The sequence below is a fragment of the Hemiscyllium ocellatum genome, chromosome 29, assembly GCF_020745735.1.
Source record: "Hemiscyllium ocellatum isolate sHemOce1 chromosome 29, sHemOce1.pat.X.cur, whole genome shotgun sequence".
Taxonomy (NCBI): Eukaryota; Metazoa; Chordata; class Chondrichthyes; order Orectolobiformes; family Hemiscylliidae; genus Hemiscyllium; species Hemiscyllium ocellatum.
The window spans coordinates 51293699-51307224 of NC_083429.1; the positions used below are offsets into that span (position 1 = coordinate 51293699).

The following is a 13526-nucleotide window of genomic DNA, read 5'->3' on the forward strand; positions in this document are numbered from 1 at the left end:
TTGTTCTATCCACAGTCTTTCAAATTTGCATTCGTTTTTGTCATTTAACCTCTCGTTCCCTTCATCCCATCTCGACCTTCCCCTTTAGTTTCTCCACCCAAATCTGCCCCTTTCACTGCTCCTGAACTCGCTTAAAATTAAATCTCTTAATCTCTGAGTATTCTGTGTGAAAGTTTAACCGTGTTTCTCCCTCTCCATCTGCTGCCTGACCTGCTGAGTGTTTCTAGCATTTGCTGGTTTTTGTTTAATCCCTGATTTAATGGAATGGAATCACAGAATAGTTCCAATATCACTTGCCAAAATCAATGTTTTTCTTTCTGTTTGAACACCTCTGCTGAGTGGATATTATGATTCAAAGCTGCTGACAAAATAGCCTTTTGTCACTGCCTCTGAACATGTTTAAACAGCACAGCGATATCTGAACAGCAATGTGTCGTAGCTTGTGCTGTGAGAGACTGTTGAGGTATGACGAATACACTAGAGCTTGTAAGAAGGCCTATGGTGTATTAGCGTTCATTAGCAGAGGGATTGAATTCAAGAGTCGTGAAGTGATGTTGCAGCTGTACAGGACTTTGGTTAGGCCACATTGGAGTACTGTGTGCAGTTCTGGTCACCTCACTTTAGGAAAGATGTGGAAGCTTTGGAGAGGGTGCAGAGAAGATTTACCAGGATGTTGCCTGGAATGGAGAATAGGTCGTACGAGGATAGGTTGAGAGTTCTCGGCCTCTTCTCGTTGGAACGGTGAAGGATGAGGGGTGACTTGATAGAGGTTTATAAGATGATCAGAGGAACAGATAGAGTAGACAGTCAGAAACTTTTTCCCCGGGTACAACAGAGTGTTACAAGGGGACATAAATTTAAGGTGAAGGGTGGAAGGTATAGGGGAGATGTCAGGGGTGGGTTCTTTACCCAGAGAGTGGTGGGGGCATGGAATGTGCTGCCCGTGGGAGTGGTAGAGTCAGAATCATTGGCGACCTTTAAGCGGCAATTGGATAGGTACATGGATGGGTACTTAATCTAGGATAGATGTTCGGCACAACATCATGGGCCGAAGAGCCTGTTCTGTGCTGTATTGTTCTATGTTCTATGTTCACTACACAGAGACAGGCCATTCAGTCCAAATGGTCCATGCTGGTATTTATGCTCCAGTTCAGTCTCCACACAACTACTTCAGCTAACCCTATTAACATATCCTCCCATCCTTCCTTCCTGCATGTACTTATCCAGCTACCCTGTAAATACATTCCTTAACTATTCACCTCAGTCAGTTATCTATGGAAGCCGTTTCCACATTATACCCACCCTCTGGAGAAAGACCTCTCTCCTGAATTCCTGACTGGATTTATTAAGGACCGCCTGACCTTTTTTCTGACCCCTAGGCAAAAGTGGGGACTGCAGATGCTGGAAATCAGAGTCTAGATTAGAGTGGTGCTGGAAAAGCACAGATGGTCAAGCAGCATCCAAGGAGCAGGAAAATCGACGTTTCAGGCAAAGGCCCTTAGTCCTGATGAAGGACTTTGGCCCGAAACGTCGGTTTTCCTGCTCCTCGGATGCTGCCTGACTGGCTGTGCTTTTCCAGCACCACTCTAAACTTTTCCTGACCCCTGGCTGTGATCTTGCCTATGACTGGGAACACCTCCACAACGAGTACATTAGACCTTTCCAAAATTTGAAAGACCCCATCAGATCACCCACTCAACCTTTGTCTTTCTAGACAAAAGACCTTCTCCAAACCCTTCCTGATAACTGCAATCTCTGGAGACCAGAGATGTTCACCATATTCCAAGTGTCTTTAACTTCTTAACTAAGCGATTGTTTCCTATTACCTGATGGGGTTTATTTGTATTGTACTCCACTTCTCCCGAAATGATTCACATGAATTTTCCTTAACCCTCTGTGAGCTGAAAGTGTGAATGTGGACAGATATTTGACTGTGGGTCCTTAAATTAGGGTTGGATTCTGTTCCTCCCCAGTCCAATACAGCAGTCACTGGACAATGATTACAGAGGGTGAAAGTGAGGACTGCACATGCTGGAGATCAGAGTCTAGATTACAGTGGTACTGGAAAAGCACAGCAGGTCAGGCAGCATCTGAGGAGCAGGAAAATCGATGTTTTGGGCAAAAGCCCTTCATCAGGAATGAGGCAGGGAGCCTCCAGGGTGGAGAGATAAATGGGATTGGGGTGGGGCTGGGGAGAAGGTAGCAAAGCGTACAATGGGTGAATGGGGGTGGGGACGAAGGTGATAGGTCAGAGGGGAGGAAGATTGGCAGGTAGGACAGGTCATGGGGACGGTGCTGAGCTGGCAGGTTGGAACTGAGGTAAGGTGGGGGGAGGGGAAATGAGGAAACTGGTGAACTGGTGATGACAGACAATACCTCACCTCTCCTAAGTTGAGGAATACAATGATCAGCAGTCAGATGTTTATTCGACATCAGGTCAAATGTACCTGTCACCGGTGTGTATACCACTCTCACTGCGGTTTACACAAACAGAAGCATAGACACTCACAAGTCCTGGCATTAACATGAGATAATGTTTATTTTGAGCCCTTGAGAGGGATCACTCTCAAGCTCAGATCTGAATGAGACAAAATGAATCAATGTCAAAGGGTTGCTGTTAATGTCTGATGTGCAGTTACAAAATTTGTCCCTGTCATTTTGTCACAGCTCCTCATCGTGACAGTCTTAGGGCCAGGAGCTGCTAAAACACCACACTGCTGCTGGCCTGCATGGTGGCCATGGGCTGGGACATTACCCTCCTCACTGAAGTCAGAGAGCGGAGGAAAGGACCACCCTGCTGTCACATCATCAAAGCGAGCAGATTCAACAGCAACAAGAACAGAAACGTTGCTGGAAAAGCTCAGCAGGTCTGGCAGCATCTGTGAAGAGAAATCAGAGTTAACCTTTCGGGTCCAGTGACCAGAGCAGAAGCATTAACTCTGATTTCTCTCCACCAATGCTGCCAGACCTGATGAGCTTTTCCAGCAACGTTTCTGCTTTTGCTTCTGATTTACAGCATCTGTAGTTCTTCCGGTTTTTATCAAGATGTGATAGCAACTTGGTTACTCTGATGTTTGTTGGTCCAATTACTGGTGTAAATGAGAATCCTTTTAAAAATGAGCCAGGACCCACTCCAGGTATAATTGAGAGCAGCTGCTGTGCATTGGAGAGATGTTTTTTTAATGGGACGGGTTTTGGGGTCCTCTTGTCGCGCAGTGGTAGTGTCCTTACCTCTGGACCGCGAGGCCCAGGTTCAAGTCCCACCTGCTCCATTGGTGCGCAATAACATCTCTGAACAGGTTGATGGGAAAATAGGTTAAATAAAAAATATGAAAGAGCTGGCTTTGTGCACAGTGGTAGTGTGCCTATCTCTGAGGGAAGAGGCCTGAGTACAACTTCCACTTGCACCAGAGAAGTGTAATAAGATTTCTGAACAGGTTGATAGAGAAAAGGGCTGTTTTTCTGCAGTAAGGGGAGTGGTTTGGGAAGAAGGGAGAGGAGGTTGGAGTTTGTATCGAACTGTGAAATGCAAAGAAACAACTTGTGGAAGGTGGACCCTTGCTCGCTGTTTGGGACAACTAACAATATAACATCCAAGTTTCCCTCGAAAAGCAAACTGAACTGTCTCCCCTAACGGTGAGGGAGCTGACATCAGATAAGCTCCACATCTCTGCATCTTGAAGAAATAATGAGAAAAGATTAGAGAGAGAGTGAGAGAGAGGGGAGAGAGAAGAGACACAGGGAGAGACCTGGGTGAGAATGGGCTTTACCTTCTCTTTCTCTCTCTGGATGTTGCTCTCCAACTCCGAGAGTTTCTCCTCCAGCTGCGCAATGATCTCCTGCTCCTGACGGATTTGAGCAACTTCCGATTCCCGCTCTCCCTGAAGCAGAGCTCGCTCCATCTCCGCCTGCGGTGAACGGCACACAACCACAGTTACATAGCGCCTGGCACATCCTCGGGGCTTCCTGAGTGATTTACATCCAGCAACGGACATTCCTCCTTCCTCCACACCCCCACATCCCCCCCCCGCCCAAGGGTTAAAGCTGTTATAGAGCAGGAAACACAGCAGCCTAAATTATGCACAGCAAGATCCCACAGGGAGAGGGGCAATGCTGTAAGATAGATCGTGACAAAGTTTGTTCCGACATTTGTGTCGATTCAAAGGGAAGCTCTAAGCCTGAGAATGTTGGATTGCCACCCTTCCAGAATGTTCCTGGAGTCTCCATCAGTCAAAGGTTAAAGTGCAGGTCACTGCTGCAGGGAAAATCTGGCTGAAAAAGCAGTGCAGCATTTCCCAAAATTGTAACTTCTTTTCATTTCATTCAAACACTTTCATTTCCTTATTGATGCCAGGCTGTAAAAGGTGGTTCACTAACAAGGACTTACATTTATATATTGCCTTTTCCCTATGGCCAAACTAATCTAAAAATGTACGGTCTGGGAGGGTGAGGAGACACAGACCGCTGGAAAAGCACAGCAGGTCAGGCAGCATCCAAGGAGCAGGAGAATCGACGTTTCGGGCATAAGCCCTTCAAACCCTTGTCAGCGTTTCAGAGAGATCTTTCCCTCTGCAACTCCTTTGTCAGATCCACGCCCCCCACCAGCCCACACCCCACTCCCAGCACCTTCCCCTGCCACTGCAGGGAGTGCAAAACCTGCACCCACACCTCCCCCTCACCTCCGTTCAAGGCCCCAAGGGATCCTTCCACATCTGACAGAAATGTACCTGTACCTCCACCAATGTCATCTACTGTATCTGTTACACCCGGTGTGGTCTCCTCTACATCGGGGAGACTGGACAGCAACTTGCGGATCATTTCAGAGAACATCTCTGGGACACCCACACCCACCAACCCCACTGCCCTGTGGCTGGACACTTCAACTCTCCCACCCACTTCACCAAGGACATGCAGGTCCTGGGCCTCCTCCATCGCCAAACCCTTACCACCCGACCCCTGGAGGAAGAACACCTCATTTTCTGCCTTGGGACCCTGCAACCATATGGGATCAACATGGATTTCACCTGTTTCCTCATTTCCCCTCCCCCCACCTTATTCCAGGCCCAAGCCTCCAACTCGGCACCGCCCTTTTGACCCTATCCATCGTTTTCCCACTGTTCCGCTCCACCCTCCTCTCTGACCTATCACCTTCTCCCTCACCTTCATCCACTGATTGCATTCTCAGCTCCCTTCCCCCCCAGCCCCAGCCCTCCTTCCATTTATCTCTCAGCCCCCTGGACCCACAAGCCTCATTCCTGATGAAGGGCTTATGCCCGAACCGTCGACTCTCCTGCTCCTCGGATGCTGCCTGATCTGCTGCGCTTTTCCAGCACCACATTCTCAACTCTGATCTCCAGCATCTGCAGTCCCCAATTTCTCCTAGAGACACAGACCGAATCAGTGCAGGTCTGCAAGATTCCCTCGGAATACCAGGTACAGGAGAGCGATGTCTACAGAAACACTGGGTTCAGTTCCCACACTATAAAATGTATGAGCAGCAAGAGGCCATTCAGCCCGTCAAGGTTGCTTCACCATTGAAGGAGATCATGCCTGATCTGATCATGCTCAAGTTGGGTTGCTGCAGTTGGTAATTTTAAAAGGGAAGAAACGTGGGAAACATCCCCAGATGGTCCCAGATATTACTGGAGCAGTGCTCCTCCTTCCTCCACAGCAGCACTGGTGACAGGGCTAGTATAAGGCAGTTGGCCTGAATGGGTCAATCTGAAGTCCCACCCATTGAGGTGTAAGTTGTCTATCTCTGAGTGGAGCTAATCAGCTCTAATTGATATTGCAGTCGTTCTCCTTTGTTCGTCTATCTCTACTGTTAACATCCATGTTGTTGAAGTTAGCTTGATATCTCTTAGGAGATAACCATTTCTTCGATTAGGTTAACGTAGTTATCTCTACTGTTACTTCCTTTATTTAACAATGAACCTTTCTTGTTCCTGAAGAACGGGCCTCTTTTGACCAGACTTGCACGTGGTCATCTGTCCCCAGTTAGTATAAGTAATCCCTAGACCAGTGCTGGAATATGGCTTGGTAAGATTCCTGTTGGCCCAGATGCACATACGAGATCTGAGCAGAGGCTGGTGCCACCTGAAGATGTCTGTTATTATGATAGGTTGGTCAGGTGGGCACCCCAGCACCGTGCCATCTCTGATCTATGGGTGACACCCTGGCTCAGACACCATTTGAGATCCTTCAGTGGCAAGTTAATGCTCAGCGAAGACCCTCATCCTGTCACCGTGAATATTAAGTGAGGCAGGTGTTGGCATTGTGGTTTTGTCACTGGGCAAGGAACCCTGAGACCCAGGTTAATGGTCTGGGCACGTGGGTCTGAATCCCAACACAGCAGATGGTGAAAGTTGAATGAACGAAAATCCAGCATTAAACAGCCAGCCCGATGGTAATCATTGCTGTTCAGAAACCCATCCAGTTCACTAATGGCTACTTTTGGGAAGGGAATCTGTGTCATTCTCACCTACAGTGACCCACAGCAATGTGGTTGACTCTTAACTGCCCTCTTAAGTGGCCCTAGCTAGCCACTCTGTTCAAAGGGTATTTAGGGATGGGCAATAAATGTTGGCCTTGTCAATGGAGCCCATGTGTGTTGGATGAACAAAAAGTAATTAACCCAGGGATTGGCATTCTGGGAGGGAAACCAACTGGAGGTAGATTGTGGTGAGAGCCCCATGGTGTAGTTGGAAGAGGAGAGTCACTTGTTCAAAGGCAGTGCCCAACTGAGAGGCGAGGCCCTGGGAGGTGAACCATCCCCACTCCTGCCCTTATGGGGTGGCATGGAGTGGTTAGCACTGCTGCCTCACAGTTCCAGGGATCCGGGTTCAATTCCATCGTCGGGTGACTGTCTGTGTGGTGTTTGCGCATTCTCCCCGTGACTGCACGGGTTCCCATAAGGTGCTCGGGTTTCCTCCCACAGTCCAAAGATGTGTAGGTCATGGGGACTGGCCGTGGGGAATTGTCCCGTGGTGTTCAAGGGTGTGCAGGCTAGGTGGGATTAGCCATGGGAAACACAGCGATTACACGGATGGATCCGGGGGTGGCGCTCTTTGGAGGATTGAACAATGGGCTGAATGGCCTGTTTCCACACTGTAGGGATCCTTACTGCCAACTTGTCCAACCCAGGCCCCTCCAGCCTGCAATTCCCCAGCTGTAGTGTTGGGTCGCTCAACAATCCTGAGCCCCTCCGTGAGGGGCAGTGCCACCAGCTGACACAGCCCCCAGTGCCAGCTCTGGGGGGGTTTCATTCCTGCCAAAATGGCCCTCAATCAGCTGGTGACTGACGTAGCTTCTCCAGAAAGCACAACGTGAGACACCTGTCAACTCTCCCAGCCACCATTCCACCCCCATGTCCCTCGATCAATGGTCACCCAAGGATTCTGTTTCGTCTACAATTGGCCGCTGGAGGATGGACCAATGACGGGGGGAGGGGGAAGATGGACCAATGACTGGGGCAGGGGGAAGATGGACAAACGACTGGGGGAGGGGGAAGAGATGTCTCAAGATGAGATGTCATGTGATGGAGCCTCCAGGAACCTTGACAGAGGTGGAACCCCTAGAAATTTAATATTAAAAAAAATTCATAGAGACCTGGGTCAGGGGGAAATTTTACCGTCTGCCTGAAGGTGAACTGCAAAATACAATGGAAGACACAGAGCTGAGTAAAATGGAACTAATCCCCGCACCTCGTGATTGGATTCCTCAAGTTGTTGATCAAGTTCTTTAATCCTCTGCTTGAGTTCATCCACAGACGCGAGGATTCGGAGTCTCTGCTCCTCCAGGTAGACAGCCTGCTGGACTGAGTGGCTGCCTGCAGAATCTTCATGCTGTTTACATTGAGACATAACCAAGACTGAGAGGATGGAAAGGAAAACAAAACCAGGACAGCAGCTCGGATAGATTCTCACAGCACGGAACAGGGGCCCTTCAACCCATGCAGCATCCAAGGAGCAGGAGAGTCGACATTTCGGGCATGATCCCTTCTTCAGGATTGATTCCTGAAGAAGGGATCATGCCCGAAACGTCGACTCTCCTGCTCCTTGGATGCTGCCTGACCTGCTGCGCTTTTCCAGCAGCACATTTTCAGCTCTGATCTCCAGCATCTGCAGACCTCACTTTCTCCCCTTCAACCCATCACAGCTGTTCTAGCTCACGGGAATATTCTGTCAGGTTAAAGCCACTCACCTGCTCACTCCTCATAACCCTGAAAACAATTCCTACAACGCCTCCTTTATAATTCCCTCCTGAACAATCCTGTTGAATCTACCCCTTTCAAGTAGTGCATTGCAGATCAAAATGACTCCCTGTGTAAGAAAAGGCTTTCTTCTTAAATTCGAGCCCTTCGGTTAGCACTGCTGCATTTTCAGCTCTTTTAACTCTCCAGCCCAATCTCCCTCTGGCCATTTTATTTTATTATTCACTGACAGTACCCGGGCTCTGCTGGATGACAGCATTTACTGGCAGTCCTGATTGCACTGTCTCCTACAACACTGCAACGAAGGTTAATGAAAGCCTGGTGCTCTGGACCTCTCACTACAGACAGTGAATGTTATCTAAGATTATAAAGAGGTCTTGATTGATTGGGTCAATGGGTCGAGGACTGGCAGATGGAGTTTAATTTGGATAAATGGTGGCTCAGTGGGTAGCACTTCTGCCTCACAGCACCAGGAACCTAGGTTCGATTCCATCCTCGGGCGACTGTCTGTGTGGAGTTTGCACATTCTGCCCGTGTCTGCGTGGGTTTCCTCCGGGTGCTCTGGTTTCCTCCCAGAGATGTGTGGGTCAGGTGGATTGGCCATGGTAAGTTACCCAAAGTGTTCAGCGATGTGTAGGTTAGGCACATTAGTCAAGGGTAAATGGAGGATAATAGAGTAGGGGAATGGGTATGGGTGGGATATTCTTCGGAGGATCAGCATGGACTTGTTGGGCCGAAGGGCCTGTTTCCACACTGTAGGGATTCTATAATATATGAATAGGAAAGGTTTGGTGGGATATGGACCAGGAACAGGCCGGTGGGAGTAGTTTACTTGCAATTATGGTTGGCGTGGACTAATTGGACTGTAGGCAAAAGTGAGGACTGCTGATGCTGGAGATCAGAGTCTAGATTAGAATGGTGCTGGAAAAGCACAGCAGGTCAGGCAGCATCCGTGGAGCAGGAAAATCGATGTTTCGGGCAAAAGCCTTTCATCCAGCTTCAGTTCTGATGAAGGGCTTTTGCCCGAAAGGTCGATTTTCCTCCTCCCCGGATGCTGCCTGACCTGCTGTGCTTTTCCAGCACCACTCTAATTGGACTGTCAGGTCTGATTCCGTGCTGTATGACTCTATGACTCTTTATAATCTTCCTAACTCATACAATTTCTGCTCCCATTGTATTTAAGAAGAGCAGCCAATGCTGCTGATGTTTCTTATTTTGTTCTGTTCAGTTCTCCTTGGCACTGCTTTGATTTCTTGTCTTGTGCTCATTGCTCTGTCAGCATTGTCACCTCCTTTAACCTGCCATCCTAACGTATACATGCCCCTCCCTTCCCCCTTCACCTGGAAACCTCTCTCGGTGCCTTTTGCACCGCTCAGGCGAACGCTTTAACAGATGAGGCAAGTGCTGGAGAAACTCAGCAGGTCTGGCAGTGTTTGTGGAGAGAAACAGAGATAATGTCAGAACTGAAGAAGTGTTAAAAGTCTTGAAGCATGATCTCTGTTTCTCTCTCTCCACAGGGGCTGCTAAACCTGCTGAGTTTCTCCAGGACAGTCAGTGTTTGTTTCAGATTACCAGCATCTGTAGTGTTTTTGCTTTAATTTATCAGGTGGAAGGCTATTGATCTGACACATTAACTTTGTTTTTCTCTCTCTCTCCTTCCACAGGGGTTGCCTGATCCACCCAATATTTCTAACAATGTCTGATTTTACCCCAGTAAAAACTAAAAGAACCGCAGATGCTGGAAACCAGAAACAAAAACAGAGTTCTGAGTAAGGGTTACTGGACCTGAAACATTAATGCTGGCTTTTCTCCACAGATGCAGCCAGACCTGCTGAGCTTTTCCAGCAATTTCTGTTTTAACCCGGTGTGGTAGGGCACCTCACTGAGCTCCAAAACTGATTTGTTCCCGTCCACTTTATAAAGCAACAGCTGCCTCACTCTCCCTCAGGAAAGCTGGAAGTGTTCGCAGAAAGAGGTTTGGTTTTTCTGTCTCCTTCCTACCTCGTGGTGCGTGCTCTCGGTGCTGCTGCACTCCTCCTTCAGGTTCTCCTCCTCCGACCTCTCCAGAGCCTCTCGTGGTTTCGGAGGGTTGGGTTCGGCCACCTGCTCCCTGAGCCCTTTGCCCGTCCCACTGCGCTCCATCGAGGTGCCCCTGCTGCTAACGTTGGTGGTGCTGGTGGGAGCAGAGTCCGCCACTCTGGGGTAGAATCCCTGCTCGTCGATGTGGAGCTGCTCACTGTGCGGGGTCACCCTGCCCATGTCGGGGCTACTGGACACGTCAGTCTTGGTGTACTCCGCACACAGGTTCAGGATGGTTTCAAGACGCTGTCGCTCCTGCAGGATAAGAGATAAAGAGATAAAGAGCTGAGACCTGGGATATGTCACCCCCTCACACACACAGAAAATAGAATCTCTGCAGTGCAGAAAGAGGCCATTTGGCCCATCCAGTCTGCACCGACCCTCCAAAGAGCATCATGCCCGACCCAGACCCCTACCCTATCCCTGCATTTCCCATGGCCAACCCATCAAGCCTGTGCATTCCTGAACATTATGGGTAATTTCCCTTGGCCAATTCACCCAACCTGCACATCTTTGGACTGTGGGAGGAAACCGGAGCACCCAGAGGAAACCCATACAGACATGGGGAGAATGCGCAATCTCCACACAGACAGTCACCCGAGGCTGGAATTGAACCTGGGACCCTGGTGCTGTGAGGGAGCAGAGCTAACCACTGAGCCACCCCTTAAGAACAAATTAAATGAAAAAATTGACAATACAAGCATGCACCTCTCTGGAATGGCAGCTACGTGACATGGAGGCTTTTAATACTATGGACAGAGGGTGCATTAGGGGTTAAATAAGATCATACAAGCAGGTCCATTGTACCTACTCTGCTAGTCAGTGACCTCACACAGGACTGAACTGATTGGGGCTGATTTCAATTTTCCCACCTGTCCCTCAAAATCCACAACTCCCTTTGTGATCAAAATCTACCTCAGTGTTGAATATATTCTCAAAGTCCCAATCTCCCCAGCTGTCTGGGAAAAGGAATTCCAAACACCCTCGGAAAGGAAATTCCCCCTTTATCACCACCGTAAATGATGTCCTGATCAACATCCCACCCTCAGTTAAAAGCCAGTAACAGGAAAACAGAATTGCTGCAGTTTGTGAGACCATTTGACCCCTCCTCCCTGTGCTGGTCCTTTGAAGGACCAATCTAATTAGTCCCACTTCTTTCCTGAGAGACCTGACACTCTTCTCTTCTATATATTTACCCAATTCCCTTTTGAATATTACATCAAAATCTCCTTCACTGTCTTTCAGCCGGAACTTGCCGGAACCCGTTGTGTGAACACAAGTCCCTCTGTTTTGGCAGCACCTCCTCCAGATTATGAGGCCTGTAGTCAGCAAACAGCCTGCACTGTTAGACCTGCACAGTAATGTGCTGCTGACTCAGAACCTCTAAACACAACTCGATGTTTTTGAGAACAAACTGTGTCCAAAGAAAATCTTTCATTAGGCAAACAGTCTTGGTTACGTTCATTTCACACTTTCTGGGTCACAAGTGTTTACTGAACACTGAACAAACAGAGATACATACGTAGTATTGATTTATTTCTGAACTCCTCATTCTCCTTCCCCTGTTATTAGATTAATTACAGTGTGGAAACAGGCCCTTCGGCCCAACAAGTCCACACCGACCCTCCGAAGCGCAACCCACCCATTCCCCTACATTTACCCCTTTACTTAACACTACGGGCAATTTAGCATAGCCAATTCACCTGACCCGCACATCTTTGGACTGTGGGAGGAAACTGGAGCACCAGAGGAAACCCACACAGACACGGGGAGAATGTGCAAACTCCACACAGTCAGTCGCCTGAGGCGGGAATTGAACCTGGGTCTCTGGCGCTGTGAGGCAGCAGTGCTAACCACTGTGCCTTTCGGAATCAACCAGCCACTGAACAACAACAATAATTTGCATTTAAATGGAGCCTTCACTAAGGTATTTCACAAGACCTGTCTCAAATGAAATTTTACATCAAGTCTCATAAAGAACTCTGACAGCAGGTTCAGGAGGTCGGTTTCATGGAGGGTTTAAGAGAAGAGGAGAGTGGTGGGTAGGTTGAGTGAGGTTATTGGTCATGGTCACTAAAGGTAAGGTGTAGCAAAGAAAATACAGAAACTGACCTGCATTAGAGAAGTGCCAAAAGTCTGGGATGGGGTCTGGAGCAAACAGGGTCATGGAGGGATCTGAACACAAGGATGAGAATAGAAATGGGGCAGAGGTATGATGGGTTTTGGTGGAGCTCCTGTTTATAGACAGTGGGAAGTGGAGACCAGTCTGGAGGCAGTCAGAGTTACATTGTTAGTAGTCGCGAAGGTGAATGGTAGAGATACATTGAAGGAGAAGTCTGATAAACACACACAACGGAGAAACAAAGCAAAGGGCATGTGGGATGAGGCTGCTCTGTAATCTCAATGTAGCAAACACCAGCTGGGCCGAATGGCCTGGTTTTTGTGCCTTGCACTGAATGCAACTTGATCATTCACAGCAGGACAAGCAACAGCAGATCTCTACGCGTGAATGTTTAAACAAACTCTTTCCTCGCCAGGACAGCATCTACTGTTCATCCCTCAACGCCCTGAAGCAAGGGATGGTGAGCTCTCTTCCTGATTGGCTACACTCAACTAGTTTAAAAAATCACTACTTTCACACAATTCGAGCGTTTATCAGCAAATCCCAGCATATTCCTAGACAATCCCTCAACACGGAGAATGGAGTGTAGATCTCTGAGCAATGAGAGCTGAGCAGTGAATTATAGATAATGTGAAGAACATAGAGACGGGCAATGGCTTCCCTGTTCATTGAAACAAGCCTCATCTAGTGACACTGTCAGTCTCTTGCCCTTTGTCCCCAGTTCCAGGGTTAAACAAATGGAGAAAGCCAACCTTGACTTAATCCTTCATTCTCTCACTTTTCCCCCTGACACACACACACACACACTTATCCATGCAAACTCACTGTTTTCAAAGTCAAACCTCAAAGCGCCACCCCTTCTCTCTAACTTATTAATGTCCATGACTTTGAAACTGCGGAATTCCTTATCTCCCTCATTCCTCCCTTATCCTTAAAAGTTGCCAGCTTTAATAACCCGAGGCCGTCTTCAGAAAGCCTGATGTTACTCATATTTTCCTCTCTACTCCCAGCTCTCTCTTCCTGCTCTTGCTGATGTTCTGAGCAACAGGGCTCCGGCCTACACCTGGGATTTAGCAACCTCCTGTCATGACACACCCCTACAGGGTAACTGCT

At 48.4% G+C, this 13526-nt stretch overlaps 1 protein-coding gene across 10 annotated transcripts in view; it reads right to left on the bottom strand.

The window, feature by feature from the left end:
• Nucleotides 1–13526, bottom strand: part of LOC132829706 (pleckstrin homology-like domain family B member 1) — a 377428-nt gene that overhangs the window by 90797 nt on the left and 273105 nt on the right. For all 10 annotated transcript variants that reach the window (XM_060847069.1, XM_060847065.1, XM_060847068.1 and 7 more), the window contains 3 exons: nt 10214–10546; nt 7704–7844; nt 3771–3908 (listed from right to left, as the gene is read on the bottom strand). In XM_060847069.1, the coding sequence (XP_060703052.1) occupies nt 3771–3908; nt 7704–7844; nt 10214–10546 (612 nt within the window). The remainder of the gene's footprint in view (nt 1–3770; nt 3909–7703; nt 7845–10213; nt 10547–13526) is intronic.